The 17,789-nt window shown below is 41.8% G+C and overlaps 1 protein-coding gene across 5 annotated transcripts in view; it reads right to left on the bottom strand.

The window, feature by feature from the left end:
- The window catches only part of WDR20 (WD repeat domain 20), a 47,108-nt gene extending 32,114 nt beyond the window's left edge, over positions 1-14,994 (bottom strand). For all 5 annotated transcript variants that reach the window (XR_004060738.1, XM_030948525.1, XM_030948526.1 and 2 more), the window contains exon 1: positions 14,731-14,994. Coding sequence is in view for 4 of the 5 variants with exons in the window: in XM_030948525.1 (XP_030804385.1) it covers positions 14,731-14,979 (249 nt within the window). In the remaining variant the exon portion in view is untranslated. The remainder of the gene's footprint in view (positions 1-14,730) is intronic.
- Positions 14,995-17,789: the final 2,795 nt, after the last annotated feature.

Genomic DNA, 17,789 nt, shown 5'->3' with positions numbered 1-17,789 from the left:
ATGGAACTGAATTTCCACTTCATTCAAAGACATGAACTTAGTAAGTTATAACTCTCCTTTACTACCAAAGTGTTACACTACAAAGGCTGAGTGCCTGAACTCCAAATACAGCTGGCTATAGATACACCTTATACATTAATGTTTTCCCACCACAGGGAGACAACATTTTACTTTCAGCAAAGCAAAAAAGAATCTCTAACACAGAAGTCTACAATATAAGAATTTCAAAAGCTAGAACTGAGAGGGGGATTTGTTGTTGTTGTTGTGGTGGTGGGGTATGTGTTGAATTGCACTCCTGCATGTTTTTCTCTGTCTAAATACAATCCAGGATAAGCCTTGCAAAAATACTTGCCAGTCACTCAGCCAAAGGCAGTCAGAAGGTTTTTAGCAGAAATTTTCACTGTTAGGAATAGAGTGAATTAAAAAGCAACTGATTTCAGAATAGCACAGAGCATTCCAAATATTCACAGGCACTAAATAAAGTTTGTGCTGGAATACTACTTATGGACTGTCACAAGCTATGTGAAGAACACATCACCTTCTGTAAAGGCTGGCAGGCACTGAAACACACATTTTAGTCTCCTCACTTTTGAGGAACTGAGAAAGTGAAGTGTACTGTAACAATTATCTCTTTCCTTAACTACACTTCATAATTAAGTTCTGCAAGTCTCACTTAGTATTTATGCTTAGTTAACTACAATTCAGTTATCAACAGTTACAATTTAGTACCTTATAAGACATTCATAGCTCTAAAGTAAAAAAGGAATAGTTACCTTTCTGATCTCCTTCTTGCTCCTTATTCTGCAGTGGATCCCTTTATTTCCTCCTACAGTCTAGTCACACTGTTGCCTACACTTATAATCACTCTTTCTCACCTGTTTTTAACACAGAGTGAGGCATAATTCAGATGAGCTTAACAGAGATAAGAATACATGTACTAGATGTACAAAACAAATTAAAATAAGGAAAATAGGTATGTAAATATCAAATGGATTCCAAGTAAAACCACACATTCTGGCACAATTCAGCGCTCTCATTTGGTTCACACACTCGGTTGCAGTATTTATTAAACACTTGGTAAGTTACTTTCACTGGGAAATTGTTTAAATTGGCCCAGCTCTGCAAGCAAAACTGGTTAAAAAAATCATATCTGTTGAAGGCAACACTTATTTAAATTAGAGCTGGCAGACTGCTTTTAGATGGCACCCAAAACATGGAACAAACTGGAAACATTGCATAACTTAATGGCATCATCATCTCCGAGTTGATCATCTCCTCCCCAAGCACACACACCAAAGTTACCCGACCTGTTGGACCAGTGTTCCAGTCAGTCACTCCTTCAAAGCCAGTACTTTCACTTTACCTTTCAATCCTATCTTTTTCTTTTCTAAAACAATGGTATGGTTTTGTTACAATACTGGAAAAATGCACTTGTGCAATACAACAACAGCAAACATTGAGGCTGACTGACAAAACCAAAAACTGCTTTTGTTTTTTCTTTCACGAGATCAGATGTCTGAAGTGTGCTTAAAATACTTAACACAAAACTAAGAGTCCTGTTAAAAAAACAAGACTGCTGTAGCTACATCACTTAAGTTGTTAAAATTTCATCTCCTCTAACTTTAAAAAGATCAAAATATACTAACACTTAAAAGTTGGCTTTTTCAGTGTGTTCTACAGCAAAAAATCCAAAACACCTGCAGTCCCTTGATAAAATCCTATTGTTTTCCGATTTTAAGAGTGAAGATTAAAGTAGAATATTCCTCTCTTTAAAGGTATTCAGAAGTATTGAAACCAAAAAACAAATACAGAGACTTTAAACACAAAAAGAACAAATTTAAAAAAAACCACATCTGGCTGATTCAGGGAATCAGCATTACAACTTATCTCAATTTATTTACTTGAAATTTGAAAGCTATTATATGATCACCATTATTATTAAATTAGACCAGGTTTAGTTTCATGCAGACTTGTCAAGAGGCAGAAGTGAAATAGGAATTCATACTGGATAACAATATATTTGATAGAATTCCATTCATTATACCAAGAACATACAGGCAAATAGTTGCAGGTTGAGTTTCCACCAGTCTACCACACTGCTATCTATCTCAGAAAGTTTCTTCCATTTCTTTTTCCAGCTCATAAGAGGAAAATTTATTTCTTTATGAAGGAAATAAAAAATTAAAAGGCAAGAGCAGCAAAAGCTGAGGATTATCCGTTGCTATAATAAAACAATGTTTTAGTCCAACAGTGTAAACTCAGTGCTTGGAAGAAAAAATTATCTGGTAAGGAAAGCAGTCTGAATAATTGTACCCTGCATTGCCCTGTTGCTATAGAAACTTATTTCACTGTAGCAGTTAATTGCTAATCAATTTATAATTTTTCATTACAAAGCTCAATAGAAGTCAAATGGGACACTCTCACATCGGTCCAGCAAGTCTTAATTATGTCTCTTCTGGCTACTGTTGGATTTTGCAAGTCCTACAGGAATGCTGGACATTTTTGATACAGAGTTTTTATCAATAATTCCATCATGTTGCAGCATGTTAAGAAAATATTACTAGAACAAAGCCCTAATTTCTTTAGTACTAAAAATAAGATGAAGCTGGCTCTTATCCTAAGAGCACCAGAACAGTCCCACAGAAGTTATGTGAATAAAATACTGCAGAAATGTATAACCTGTGCTCCAAAACCAGGATGAGGCCCATTGGATTATGCTTTTTGTGGTCATATACAGTAACAGACAGATGAAATAACATATTTGCTCTTATTATTGTCCTGCAGTTGTTAATTTGCAATGCATCTTCCTTCTGGGGCTGAAGATACTTCATTACAAGCCAGCCCAATAAGATGAAAAGTGTTGCAAAACAAACACAGCTATTAGCAAACAAGTATCAAATCCAAATCCCTAAAACAAATCTAGTGAACTCTGATTTCCCACAACCCCATGTGTACAAGTTCTAGGATATCATCCAGTCTGAAAAGCAGAAACCTCCTTCAGAATTTTAGAACAAAAGGCAGTATGTTCCAAATTCAGGCACTCGCTTTCTCAATAAAAATATTTCTTTTAAAGTAAGCAAAGTATTAAGATATTTTAAGTATTAATAAGCGTTGGCAGTTTCACTGGTATAGATGTTATGTGAAAAACAATAACGCAAAACCTTTTGCCTGCTGTTAATAATTTTCTTTAAAAATTACCATCAAAGGGCTAAAAGTATTCCACATACCAAATGGTCACACAACACTGTCTCTTTCCTCAGGGTGATTTCTGTCTCAAGTGTAGGAGGGAGTGATCAGACTGTCTATTGCCACCAAGAGACCTCACAGACACAGTGCTGCCCACTGAGTGCCCACATGGCAGGCGTTTTGCTAAAGGTCCTCCCAGGAGACTGTGAGGACACCCAGCACAGCCCAGCTATTGAATCATCCCACCCACTGATATGGGTAGACCAATACCAGGCACACCAGGGATCTCTGCTGTCAAAAACAATCACACCTTTAACCACCACTGATGTTCACACACTGTCCAAATCTAAACTCTCCTTTGCACCAATCTGCACTCAAGTGCCACAGCTGCAAGATACCTACCAACCAGAGGAGACAGAAATGAAGAAATAGGCCCTGATCCTACCAGCATTCCCCTTGGACTCCCTCTCATGTACACACAATGCTTCCATCAGTTTAGGACTAACAAAACACAATACACAGATTAACCAGATCAATGCCAGCCCAACATGTTTTTGCAGAAGGTGTGTGGTGAGTTCACCCTGGGTGGATGCCAACACACACCAAAGATGCCCTATCATTCCCCTCCCCAACTGGACAGAGGAGAAAACAATATAGTGAAAAGTTCATGAGCTAAGGACTGGAAGAGATCACTCACCTATTATTGTCATGGGCAAAACAGACTTGACCTGGGGAAATTAACTGAATTTATTACTAAGAAAATCAGAGCAGGATAATGAGAGGTAAAAACAAACCTTAAAACTACCTTCTTCCCACTCCTCCCTTCTTCCTAGCTCTACCTCCTCCCCAGGAGGACGGGGACACAGGGAATGGGGGCTGCAGTCAGTTCATCACAGTGCTCAGAGAGCGGAGTCCTCCCCCTGCTCCAGGGTGGGGTCCCTCCCACAGAACAGAGTTCTCCATGAACCTTTCCTATCTGAGTCCTTCAGGCACAGCCTACTCCAGCAGAGTCCCAAGTCCCACCTGCTCCACGTGGGCTCCTCCCTCCATGGGTCCACAGCTCCCTGCCAGGAACCTGCTGCAGCCTGGGCCTCCTGCAGGTTCACAGCCTCCTCTCAGGGACCCACCTGCTCTGATGTGGGTCTGCTCCACGGCTTGCAGGTGGATCTCTGCATCCCTGAGGGCCTCCATGGGCTGCAGGAGCACAGCCTCTCTCACCACGGGCCGTAGGGGAGTCTCAGCTCTGACACCTGGAGCACCTCCTGCCCCTCCTTCTGCAGTGACCTTGGTGTGTGCAGAGCTGATCCTCTCACACATTCTCACCCTGCTACTCTCTGGCTGCAAATAAATCTGCACAATAACTTTCCTCTCCTTAAATGTATTATCACAGAGGTGTTACTACCATTCCTGATGGGCTCAGCCTTGGCCAGCAGCAGGTCCATCCTGGGCTTCTCACAGCAGCTTCCAACAGAAGCCCCCCAGACCCTGGCCAAGCCAGGACAAGGTGTATTGTTCACAAGGAACAGAGACCTCAGGGTGCAGCACACAGAGCACTGAGCATCTGCTGCAGTAGCTCATTGGTAACCAGTACTCTGTCACTCTAAAAATGAGAGGTATGGATCACCTTGAGCATCACTAAAGGCATCCTAACCTGGGCATTTGTTTGAGTTCTTTGGAACAGTTGTTTGCCCCATCTTTCTGATTTAGAAGTGCTAACATGTGCCCACGCTTAACTATCCCAGTTCCATCTAGAGAATTTACAGAGGCAGCATTTTGGCTAAAACACAGAACTACACTTGAACAGTCACTTCATTGGCACAGAAGCTATTCTGCCAGCGCTCTTAGGTCAGAAACATCACCTGGAACAGCATCTTAAAACTCCGAAGGTGTTAGCAAACAGCTCATGACACACAGACAGAAGTTATTGTGTACAAGGGACCACAGTTGCACTGCTGAAGGCAGAGGAGGCCATCCCCTGTGTTAAACTGATATGAATGGAGCTGGACAGTTGCCTTCAGAGGGGAGGGAGCACAAGTTCACACTGAAGTAACAGCAAGACATTTCCTGAAGTCACCTGTTGAGATATACAGCTCATGCTATTAAATAGCAATAATTATCTAGTCAATACAAGCATCTCACTTTTACAAGCTGCACTCTGTATTTCTGAAATTCTTCTTTGGGAAAAAACCTCCCGGATCAATATATCACACGGATCAGGTACATTTTAAAAAATATTATTTAGTTATTTATAGACAGTAAATAATAATTTAAACTGACATAAAATGACAATGCAAAATGGGCTGCAAAACAGGTAAGAATTGCAGCATTTGGCAGTAGATGATATCAAATTTCAAAAGTGGTATTGCCTAATCATGCAGCTATTCCTGCCCTCATAAATTACTATTTTAAAGACAGACCCTCTTGACACCTTAAGTGCAAACAGGTAGCTATTGGCCCACTCTCTTACTAAAAAGGCTAAAGAAAAGTAACCTTTAGAAATACTTTCATTTAAAAATGAAGTCTGAAAATGAAATCAAACTGTTTGCTATTCTGTAGGAAAGGCAAAAATCTGAAGAAAAATGCACACTAAGCCTTCACCTATGGCTTCACAATACAGTATGAAGTTGATGTTAAGAAATAGTATTTTCCATTCAAACCACTAAAATATGCAAATCCAAACATCTAGACTATAATTTAAATCTTAATAATGTGATGTAAAAAACAAATAATTGCAAAATTCTTCTATATTACTGACAGCTACCAATAGAAAACCAGAAAAATCAAGACAAAAAAGTAATTCTTTACAACTTGTGCCAAAATTTCATTTCAATGATAACTTCAAACATGAATCACAGTCATGCTCCAATACCCACCTCAAATATCAAGAAAACCTGTACATAACCTTTCTAGAACCATACCAAAAAATCCTTAGAAATAAGCTGCCACAGTTAAAAGAACCATACAAAAAAATCCTTAGAAATAAGCTGCCACAGTTAAAATAGGATGAGACTACAACTTTCAGAATTCTGTATTTGTTATGGTTACATTTGTAAGTCAGGAAAAGAAGAGATTTATGTTACTCAGACAGAGTTATCCCTGTCACTGTAGCCCTGGGCAGGCCAAAGTGTCCTTAAAGCATTGTTCAAATGGTTTCTTTCACCAGACTTGTGGGTTTTTAACACACAGTTCAATGTATCTTGGTATCCATTCTCTCTCCTGTTGTCATTGCTCCCCCCTTCTTTAGCTGAAAGAGAGAATTAAAACCATAAACTTGAGTCTTCTCCAACTTTCACATCATACCATTTCCCTGAAAAAAAAAATTATCTAAAACTTCTGCTAAATAATATTTATTTAATTACTAGGAAATTGGAGATAATGACGTTTGTTCACAACATGCAATGTTTTCTACCTACATCAGCATGCTCCTAAGCTAAATTTCTTGCTTAGACTAGTATTTTGTCTGACATAGCACTTCACAATCTCTAGTAGTACAAAAATTACACACTATTAAACCAACAACTTCTTAATACAGTCACCTTCCAATCCCACATGGAATTAAAAAGTAGTAATAAGAAATTATAAATATTTTTTTACCATTACAGCCACATGTAAACATTAACTCATGAAATTAAAGAACAAATATATCTGGTAAACCAAAACTGAAATAAATTTGCAGAAAATATCTATTAGAGATCTATCATTCCATTATGAACAGCTGGAGTGAATAATGCACGAGAAATCCCAAAGCAAGTTCCAACACTGCCACTGGAAAGGTTTCAATTGCAGCAGCTGGTGGTCCTGCCCACAAAGACCAGGGGGCTGCATCCAGTGCACCAAGAGCGGCTCAGCAGGAGCCAAACAGGCAACAGCAGCTGCTCCCAGTTATAAGGGGCAAGAAATGGGTGGGAAGCAGATGCTAAAAAATGGGCTATTCACTTGGGCCTAAGAGTGGAGTGAGTAAGGAAGGAAAAATACTGTATTTCCCAGAAGGACATCACTAAATATTATTACTTAAAGTATAGCACATTTAATGTTACTGTTTCTTTTCCTTATGCCTTCTAAGAGGACAGATAATGGAAATATTAGGCACTATTTTGCACTAAATGGCACTACTTTCAAATAATAATTTGTCCAAGTGTGTCAACTCATAGTCATGACAACTGGATAGCAAGTGGCCTTTCAGTACACATCCTTCACAAGAAAGTAATTCAGATGGGTCCCTTTTGCCAGAAAACTGCAATAATACTTCAAACTAGGGCATTAAATTTGATTCTAGAATGTCAAACAAGACAATTATGGCTGGCAATCCTCTCAGAGGTGGGTCTAGGCAGGCTTTAATTAGAGTTTGAGGCACCTTCAATGTACATTTGAACTATTAACAGTTAACTATTTAAGTGTTTTGCAGACTCAAAGATGTATAATGCAAAGTCCTTGTAATTTAAGCACATAGCACAATACTTTTATAAATATTCTGACAAAGCTGCCCCATAAAACTTTCCACAGGCACAGAAGTATTTGTTACAAATGACCCCTCTTTGCATCTGTGAAGCATTATGACTAAAATTTTGTCAATTTGCAAAGAATAAGTGCCACAATTACTGGCTTTATGCTATATTAATTTCCCCAACTGAATTCAACTAAGGGCAGTATTACCACAAATGCACTTCAATACAAAACAAAAACCTCCAAAATTATAACTGTTGCAGCAAAAAAAACCCCAACCAAAGACACACACAAAAACTCACTGCCTATAAAATACTGCATCCCAAGGTGGGGCTCTGGCCAGCCCAGCCCAGCATTCACTGTCAGACAGGCCAGCCAAAGAAGCAGTCACAGACAAATGAACTCTTACCTCAGAGAGCAATCCTTCAGCCAGCACAGTGCAAGAGCCCACTCAAGTCAAACACTGTGATATGGGCTTGAAGCACAGACTAGGACAAGAAAAAGCACTACAGACTAATATCACTTCCTACATAAAAATCATCTTGCAAGCTCTGTCAGCCACAGATATTTCATCTTCCTCCAGAGCAAGAAACATTTAACAGTGTAACTGTCATTTTAAAGCAGCTTTTTAGTCTTTTTATCTAACTCTAGCCAGTCCTAGTAGCTCTGTATAAGCCTCATAAAAAAATTAAACACTGAAAGCTACCTACACATCTGTAATCTACATTAACTCTTCACTGTTTCCTTCAGCAGCATTGTTGGAAAAGAAGGCACCACTAAAATTTCTACCCTTCAGGAAAGATTACAGGAGTACTTTGTAACATGTCTGTCAGTCCCTAGCACAGCTAGAATTAGGAACAGTACCTATCTACATCACAGAACTCAAAGTGGTAAAGAGATCCACCATTAAACACCTGAAACAAATTTCCAAGAAGCTCTCAAATACTTTCACAACCACAGATCAAGAGGTAAAGTATTGCTGATCTAGCCACAATACCTCCATGAGACTGGCTAGTCCAGTCCCAATATAACAACTATTATCCAACACAAAGAGAAGAAAAAACTCAGCAGGAAATAAAGGGATTTCTTGCAAAAAGAAATCTACAACACCCTTTTAAAGTGGGACAGAATAGAGTCACATCCAACACACCTGAGAAATGTGAAACATCAGCAGCAAATCCAACACATGTATTTTAAGTTCTATGAGAGATTTTCATTAACAGATGAGAGTACAAATCAAATCTGTGAGTAACATCAAGACTGGAAGGATTTGTTGCATTATGCAGCACATGGAACTGGAAATAAAACCACTCTAATAATCTTAATAGAACAAAATTCAATGAAAATGTTACATGGCATTTATAAACATCCACAAAAATCAAGGCATAGATAAAAATGGAGAAAAGCAGCAATATGATAAGAAACAATCCAAGTGAGTCATCACTATAAGGAGGATTCAAAAATGTCAACACTATTCAATATGTTAGCAAGAATATTAGAAGACAGACACAGCAAGCAATAATTCTCCCTTGCTCTGTACTGAAGTCAGTGCAAGCACTGGATCCAGATCTTTTTAAGTACCAGTAATAACAGACAACAGAAGCCAACAGAAGAGAACAATGAAACATTTGGAACTCTGAGAAGACTGGTTTAAAGAGTTGGATTTATTTACCTTAGGAAAATTGAGTGGACAAATTAACAAGTTTTTAAACATAAAAAAGGCAACAGTCAACTGTCCTCAATGTCCGCACTAAATAACTGCATTCAGCCTGGGTTGCTTTCTCTTTTCTCCTTGAAGTTTAGTCAGATATTGGAGGAAGAAGAAAGAGAACACCAAAAATCATTATTGAAGGAAACTGGAATTCTCATTACTGCAAGTGTAAGAACCAGTCACCAAGATGTAGATATACTTCCCTCTGCTACAGACCTACTGTATCTTCCAAGATCCTTACAAACCTCAGCATTTTTATAGCTCATATATGCTTTTAAAATGTGCATGGTTTTCAGAGGCCTGACACAGCTTAGTGATCAGTATAAGCATACAGTAATATAAATTCACATTCCCACCACATCTTGAGAAAATGTGATGGCTTTCTCCACACATCCCAGCTTCCAACCTAGAGCTGCCTGACACTGCTCTTCTCAGAGCAATATATTAAGCACAGTGACAAATGTCACCCATTACCATTCTGTCATTGCAACAAGTTCCCAGGTGAACAGTCTATAGAATGAAAGTCACCACCAAGGATAACACTCCTCAACTGCACAACAAATCAAACCAGACACAAAAAAAGTAATTTTGAGAACTGCAAAGGAAGGAATCCTACACATCAGTCTTTTCACTGATAAGCAGGCACTACCAGTATGCCAACTCTCAATAAAAGCAGTTGAGATATGAGATGATTTTCATCCTAGTACAAACATAATTTCCAAGACACTTGCTCAAGTAAAGCTTAAAAAGACAGTCAACAAATTCTGCCCTCCATGGCTCCAGCAACCTGTGCTTATCACCTATGTATGTTTCTAATTCAACACTACTGCAACATACTGTAATATTCCAAAGTTATTAACAGACTGCTGCTTTAGGTAGCTCCAAGAAAAAAATCAAACTAAAGGCGAAGCCTCTTCTTGCAAAAAGGTGATTTCAAAAAATGAAACAACCAATGTTAAGAAAGTCTGCCACACATTACCAAAGAGTATATAGCCAGAAATTAACTACAATGCAAAAGGTTTTTGTCCTGTAATAAGCTAAACTATACATTCCAATTTCATAACCTGCCGATATATTACATAAAAATTAAGACTGTGCACCATGCATCACTATTGCTAATATGTACCTGCATTGCAATGACAGCTGCAGATGAACCTGCCCAGAAACTTTCACAACATATAGAGACTAACACATCATCACACACACAACTTCTATAAGGAAAATGCACAAGCTTTCTAGCAGGAAGGGAAAAGGACTTGATAGTTAATGTCAGCAGCAGTCTGGAAAGCCTCGCCATGTCAGTCATTCCTAAGGCAAGGAAGATGATATAGCGCTCTCTTTTTCCAGCCTAATGAATCAACTAATAAATCATTTTGCAAAGCTATCCACAAACCATATTTAAGTCCTTCAAGACTGTCTTATAAACAAAAATCAAGTAACAGCCCTCACTCCCAGTTAGGGGCTGGAGGAAAAAGCAACACACCAAGAACATCAGAGCATCATAACTTGAACAATTTTTTAATTATTAGGTTATAATCTCACTCCATGAAGAGGGAAATGCCTAAAATAACAGGAAAAGCTTCCTTTAACACCTATAAGTCTCTTAATCAACATCAAGTCAAAACCCCTCAGGAACAGATCATCTCAGAACTGACTTAAGGTTGAAGCAGAGGCTTTATTCAGGAGAGACCTCCAAGGCAGTGGATCCCAGCAGACAGTCCAGGCCACTGAAGGGGGCTGAGCCTATCCAACCCTTTCCTTGCTGTCACTGTACTCATCAACCCCAAGATGACACCATTCAACTCACCAAATCAAGAGGAAATCTGCCCAGAACAACTGCAAGTACTTTTTGCTGCTGGTTTAGCAAGCTGAGCTAGCTGAACCAGAGGCTGAGCACTGCCAAAGACAAGGAGATGGAGCACACTGCCAGGAGGATCCAATACTGCCAGTCCATCACTTACAGCTGTCGCTAGATCAGGTGAGTTCATGAAAATTTACCCCTTCTGGTTAATGAGAGACCACTGCACACATCTAACCTGAAAGCCAAAGTAAAGGAGGACTGAAAGGGAAAGTCCATTGACACTCAGTGCAGTTAAGAACAATTACATACTTATCTAAGTAAACCAACCACATCTCGTTCTGTCACAGTTTAACTTCTTACTAAACTACAGGTCCATGTCTTTTTTTTTTTTTTTGGTGGATCCAAATCAGAAAACAGGAGTTTTCTGGAAGTCTGCATCGCTTTCAACACACAAAAACAGCTGCAACATTTCATTATTTTTAAAAAATCAGGTTTTTTTAAATAACATTTTTAGGTTTTTTATAAAATAGTAAAAACTCAGCTTCCTTCTTAAAGGGGTGAAGAACAAAGTTGGGAGAAAGTACCTTTTTGCTTTGGAAAGTCTCTAGAGACAGCCTCAAATGCTGTCCAAAACTCTGTTTATTTGTACTCCAATCCTAAGGGTTTGGTAGAGAGACAAATCTCCACACCACTATCCTGGATGTCAGATGTAACTTCTCCACCAAGTGCCTTGGAAGGATCAAGGTTACCTGGAAACATTTTCCTTTATGTAAGTTAAATCTCCTAAGACAACACACACATCAGCAGTTCATGTAAAAAGGTGACTTACAAACCAGATATAGCAGACACAAAGCATTTAGGATTTAAGGGAAACTAAAAGAAGAAAGATTAGCATTATTGATGACAAGAAATATCCTTCCAAGTGGTATCTTTGCCTCAATATTAGGTTATTTATTCTTAAGTGTCATTCATGGCTTAAGTGTTACTCTTCCTTAATGTGTACTGATCTGCAAAGGATTACTGATGCAAGAATTATCTCAGTACCCAACAGACATGGTCACTTAAAATACAGTCCTGGTGGTTCTTTCACTCATTTTAGGAAAAATATAGCATTTTCCCATCAAGAAAAGAAGTCTGAAAATATCCTTTAAAAAGGGGAAAAAAAGAAAAAATAAAAAGACAAAATCACAGTGAGCTTATATATTCACACAGCACAGCTTCATTAAATTCAACTCAATACTCCAATATGACTTAGCCAGAATGAAAATCATGATCTTAAAGTAATCAGGGAAAATTTTGAAGGGATACATAAATAATTATGAACTAACAGCTAAAACTCAAGTTATCAGCACCTGTATTATGCCAAGGAGCACAAATAGGTTGGTCTTAAACAGATCAAATCCCTCTCCCCATCCTGCTCCCAGGAACAGGAAGGAACACAGAATGGGATAGTCTGCCCAGTTTAAGGCAGAATTACATCCTGTCCATAGCTCTCTCCCCTTTATGATAGCTACAAGATAGAACTTTTGATGCTGAAAAGTTCACATGATCAGCTGACAGGCTGTCACCCTGTTCCTGTTTCACTTTTGTACACAGACAAAACAGTTACTTCCAACTGAAGTTCCAAAATAAATTCCAAAGCAGCAAGTATTGCAGATTTAAGTCAGACCATCTTCCCATTTCATTTAAAGGGTTTGACTCACTCTAAGGAAATCTATTTCAGCTCTTTCTTTAGGTTCACTTCACTAAAGTATTAAACATCTAGAATATACAGTATCATTTTACATAGTTAATACTGTAAAAGGTCATTGAGATTAATTCTGTCCTAACAATGCGTATGTTTCACTCTATTCAGACAAAAAAGTGTTTCACATTCACATTGTCACAGGCATAAATGCCTCCTGAGTTCACAAACTCAAATTTCTCAGTTATTGTATATCATACCAGTAGCTTTTAGCATCTAAAAAGATATCCAAATACGCAGCTCAAGAAGTCTTTTGTAATTTGATATAATTATTCCATTCCTTGCTGTCAACGAAGTTCCAGCCTTTAGATTTTTATTTCTCAGAAGTGTGGCAAGAGATGACTAAGAGAACTTGCAAGAATCACATGTGCCATTACTAAACTACATAAAGGCCTGCTCTGTGAGCTGAGGGAGAGAACTCTGCAGCTACTTTGCATGGAAAAAACAAACATAGCAAGACCCAAACACAGCAACAATTTAGGATATAGATTTTCAGAGATATTGCTCCTCAGGATACCTTGTAAAGACAGCAACTGGTTGTAAGTAGGGAATACAGTTTGATACTAAATACTCCTTGTATGCCTAAAGAAGCCATTGTCCAAGCACTATTTGAAACATACCTAGATTATTAAAATTCATTAAAGAGTGAAACTAAATACACATAGACACACTTTCACATATAATTATACAAGACATATCAGATCAGTTAGGTCACAGTCAACAAACAACCACGTAGACTTTAAACTCCTGCTGTGCCGACATCTTACAGAAAGCAGGAGTGCTGGGGGCACTACCCAGGACACAGCAGATCCAGGCATAATCCCTTGCTCATCCACGAGCTTCCTGCACAGCCTCCTGTGAGTCTCTAGCTCGCTGTGCCCCCATCCCATGCTGAATGGTGAGCTAAAAGCAGGAAGATTTCAAGGTACTCACATGATGGCAGCTGAGACCCGAGCATGTAAAATAACGAATGCCCACTATGTGAAACCAAACAGAAAGCTGACGTTCATTATATCTGTGTTTACATCTATGAGGAGTGACATGTGTTCACCTAGTACTGCAAATTCCGAATTGTTCTCTGAATCTCATAAAATCAAGGGTTTGTTCATAAATACGGTGACCTGAGAGACCAAAAGCATGCACTGTCCTGCATCCAATAATGACAAGCAAGGAGTCTCTCTCTCAAGTACATTAATCTTTCTTTCCTGCAAAAGCAACTTTCTCTCTGTCAATTATCTGATATTTAAGACTCATCTCACTGCACCACTCCCATTTAGAAACAATTCTAAAACCAACCCACACTTCTAAGTCATAACAAAGGCCTAAAGCTGCACGGAATGCTTTAGCCATGCAACCAAAGCTAGGAAGATCCTGGAAGCAGGGATTTGACACCGCCATAATCACAACAGGCATTAGTGTGTCCAGCAAATTCTGACCTGAAGCAGCAGGTGAAGGAGGCCGAGGGAGGGAAAGCCAGCCCTCATTCCCGCACAAGGAAGGCCCAAGGGACCGCATCCCTGCACAGGGCCCACACACAGAACAACTCCCGCCGGTGACACGGTATCTGGAGCAGCCCCGAGCACCGACCCGGCGCCGATGCCCTCACACCGCCCTCGCCCCAGGCCTGCTCTCCCCCTCCCCAGGCGCTACCCGGTTAACCGGGAGCTCGGCTACAGCCGAGGAGCCGCCGGCCCCGCGGCCGGGGGAGGGGGCACAGCGAGGGAGGGGCGGCCCGGCCTCGCTCCCCCGCCCCCGGCGCGGCCCCGGGGCTCCCGCACCCCGGCGGGCGGGCGGCGCGGAGCCCCCGCCAGTCCCCGCCCCATCCCGGCGGGGGAGCCCCGGTACCTTGCGGACCCCCTTGTAGATGTAGAAGTAGAGCTCCCGGCCCACATTGAAGCAGAGCCGGTCCCCGTTGCCGCTCTGGTCGTTGACGTTGACGAAGGAGACGCGGACGGGGTTGGAGCCCTGCGAGTTGAAGGGCACGCGGTTAGGCCGGCTGTACTCCGAGTGGCTCAGCAGCTTGTACAGCCCCTCCCGGGTGGTGAACTGGGTCTTAATCTCGTTCATCTCCTTCCCACCTCCCTCCGCCGCCATCTTGGAAAGGAGCGCTCATCCTGCCCCAGTGCCCGGATGTGCCGACACTGCGCAGCCGCCGGCGCGCGCGCGGCCCCTGCGCGCGGGGGCGACACGAGGAGGCGGGGCCGGCGGGGCCTGTTTACCGCGCGACTGCGCGCGCGCCGGGCCCGCGCGCCCGGGGGGCGTGGAAAGGGGCGTGGCTCGGGGATTGGGGCGGGGCCCGGGGCGGGAGGCGCGGCGTGCCTGGGGGGCCCGGCCGGGGACACCGCGCTCGGCATTCCTGCCCCGGAGAGCTCCTGGGCGTCTGCATTGAGCGGGACTACATTTCCTCTCTGGGCAGCCTGTCCCAATGCACGGTCACTGCACAGTAAAGAAGTTCTTCCTCATGTTCGTGTGGAACTTCTGTGCATTAGTTTCTGCCCATGGTACAGCGAGAAGGGCCCGGCTCCATCCTCTGACACCCCTCCTTCAGATATTTATACACATTGATGAGGTCTCCTCTCAGCCAGCTTTTCTCAAGGCGGGACAGGCCCAGCTCCTCAGCCATTCCTCCTAGGAGATGCTCCAGTCCTTTAATGATTTTTGTAGCTCTCCGCTGGACCCAGACCAGGAGCTCTGAGTCTCCCTTGTGCTGCAGAGCCCAGAACTGGACCCAGCGCTGCAGGTGTGGCCTCAGCAGGGTCACCCAGCATGGAGGCTCCGCGGGCAGCTGCTCTGGGGGTGAGAGAGAGGGGGAGGTCATGAGCAGGGGCTTTGTGATCCCACAAGGACCTGCCACCCTGGGATGTGGGCATCTGTGCCAGCACAGCGTGGGGTGGGGCGATCCCCACTGCTGGAAGTGCCAGATCAGTCAGAAGGTGTGCAAGTGCAGCGCTGGCTTTGGGGCTATGGCTCCCAGGTGAGAGCCCCCACTCACCTCACAGGGAGGCACCACAGCCCTGGCCATCTCCACTGGCTCGTTTGCCCACAGGGGACTTGCCAGTGCCTGGAGCCTGGTGAGGTTCCTGCTGTGAGAGTCTGTCAGTGCAGGGACAGCAAATCCAGGTGTGCAGCTGTACCTTGACACTTCACACCAAGCTCAGGTGCCCTGATGGAGATGGTGCCTCCATCCCTCCAGCCCTGCACCAGCCTCCAACCTGCTGCAGGCAGAGCCAGGCCTGGGAGTTGGCCTGAGGTGTGAACCTGAAAAACTGGTTATCAAATCACCCAGCTCGTTGTTCTGATAATCCTGCAGCCATGCAGCCAGCTGTGTTGCATGGGGAACCAGATCAATATCAGATGGAGGTGGCACAGTGTTGGGAAGGATTGCATTCACTGGGCAGGGAGGCAGGACTGTTTCTACTGACAGCAGTTTCAGCTTTAAGAGTTTGTCTGACTACAGCCTCATGACTGACTCAAACTGATCTGAAACTCATCTCCAGCTGGAGAAAAATATTTTGGCCCCTCCTCTACAGGTATTTCCATTACCTGCCTTGCATCAATCAGTTCTAGTAATCATGCAACCAAAGGGTGAGTCAGATCCACCTGAAAATTAACACACACACAGAAATTACGAGTTCTCAGGTAAGCAAAGTGTTGATCAGCAGCCAGGTTGATTCAACTCACCACAGAACTGCTGGAGCCAAAATAAGGAAGGAGCTGGAAATGTGGGACTAGGGCAAGATAAGCAGCACAGAATTAGAACATCTTAAGTTAACAATAAAAAAAACACACTCAAGGTATGGTTTCCTGCTGTAGCTGTGTGGCTCTTATGTCACTGCTACCAAAGGCATTGTCCTGCTCTCTTTCTGGACTATGACTGTCTGCTGCTACTCCTTCCTGTACCAGCCACAGTGCTCTCCTGACCTCATGAGGGGCCATTTCTGGAAGGTAAATGGATAGACAATTCAACTCCTTGCAAATGTGAAATGAATATGGTTAAACAAAAAACAGTGACTGCTCAAGGGAATGGACAGCAGGACCTTCCTGCTTTCCATTACATCAGCTCAGCTGAAGAACTCCACTCAGCCTTCCAGACTGCAGGGGGTTAAAGGGATTTAGTTTCAAGTCAATTTAGTTCAAAGGGATTTTGTTTGTAGCTGAATACTGTCTTGCTGCTGACCATCAAAATATTAGTAAAAAATAGCTGAGAGACACAAAACAGCCAAGGATCTCCAGAACAGAGTATGTATCTGAGTGAATACTGAACAAGTACAGATGATTAGACTTCTAAAAGGCCAAGTATTGAAGACTTGCTTGAAATTCTCAAGATAAAGTCAATCAATAATGACCAATGGATCTTGTCAGCTTATCAGCCAGTCCTGCCAGATGGTATTGATGACCTCCTAAAAGCACATAAAGTAGGTAAGCAGCCCTGCATTTTTTAAATCATGTTAAGAGTGATTGTTTCATAAAGAAATTTCATTAATGGACTTCCAGAGAGAAAGAGTATTTTCTTTCACCAAAGAATCACCAAGAAGAGCAGGAATAGCAAGGATCTCTAAATAGTAATATTCAAAACAGATAAGGATGTAACAACAACAACAAAATTAAAAAAAAAAAAGTGTTGCTCCAAGCAGGCATACTCAGTATGTCTTATTCATTATCCACTGACAAGACAGGATAGATCACTCTGAAGAAGAAAGCAGGCAACTTTGGTAGAGGGACTGTGTGGAATGCAAATCACACTGAAACCACAGCAGGCCATCTGTCACTGATGGAATGAGTTGATCCAAAGAATAAACGAAGTTAACAAGTACCTGGTTATCAGCAGTACATGATGGTGTAGAAAGTCAAAGAATTGATGTAGTGTTTAACATTTACAAGAAACATCAATAAAAACTGCTGAG

The sequence above is a fragment of the Camarhynchus parvulus genome, chromosome 5, assembly GCF_901933205.1.
Source record: "Camarhynchus parvulus chromosome 5, STF_HiC, whole genome shotgun sequence".
NCBI lineage: Eukaryota > Metazoa > Chordata > Aves > Passeriformes > Thraupidae > Camarhynchus > Camarhynchus parvulus.
Note: the sequence above shows the minus strand (reverse complement) of the source record. Positions and strands in the feature narration are given on the sequence as shown.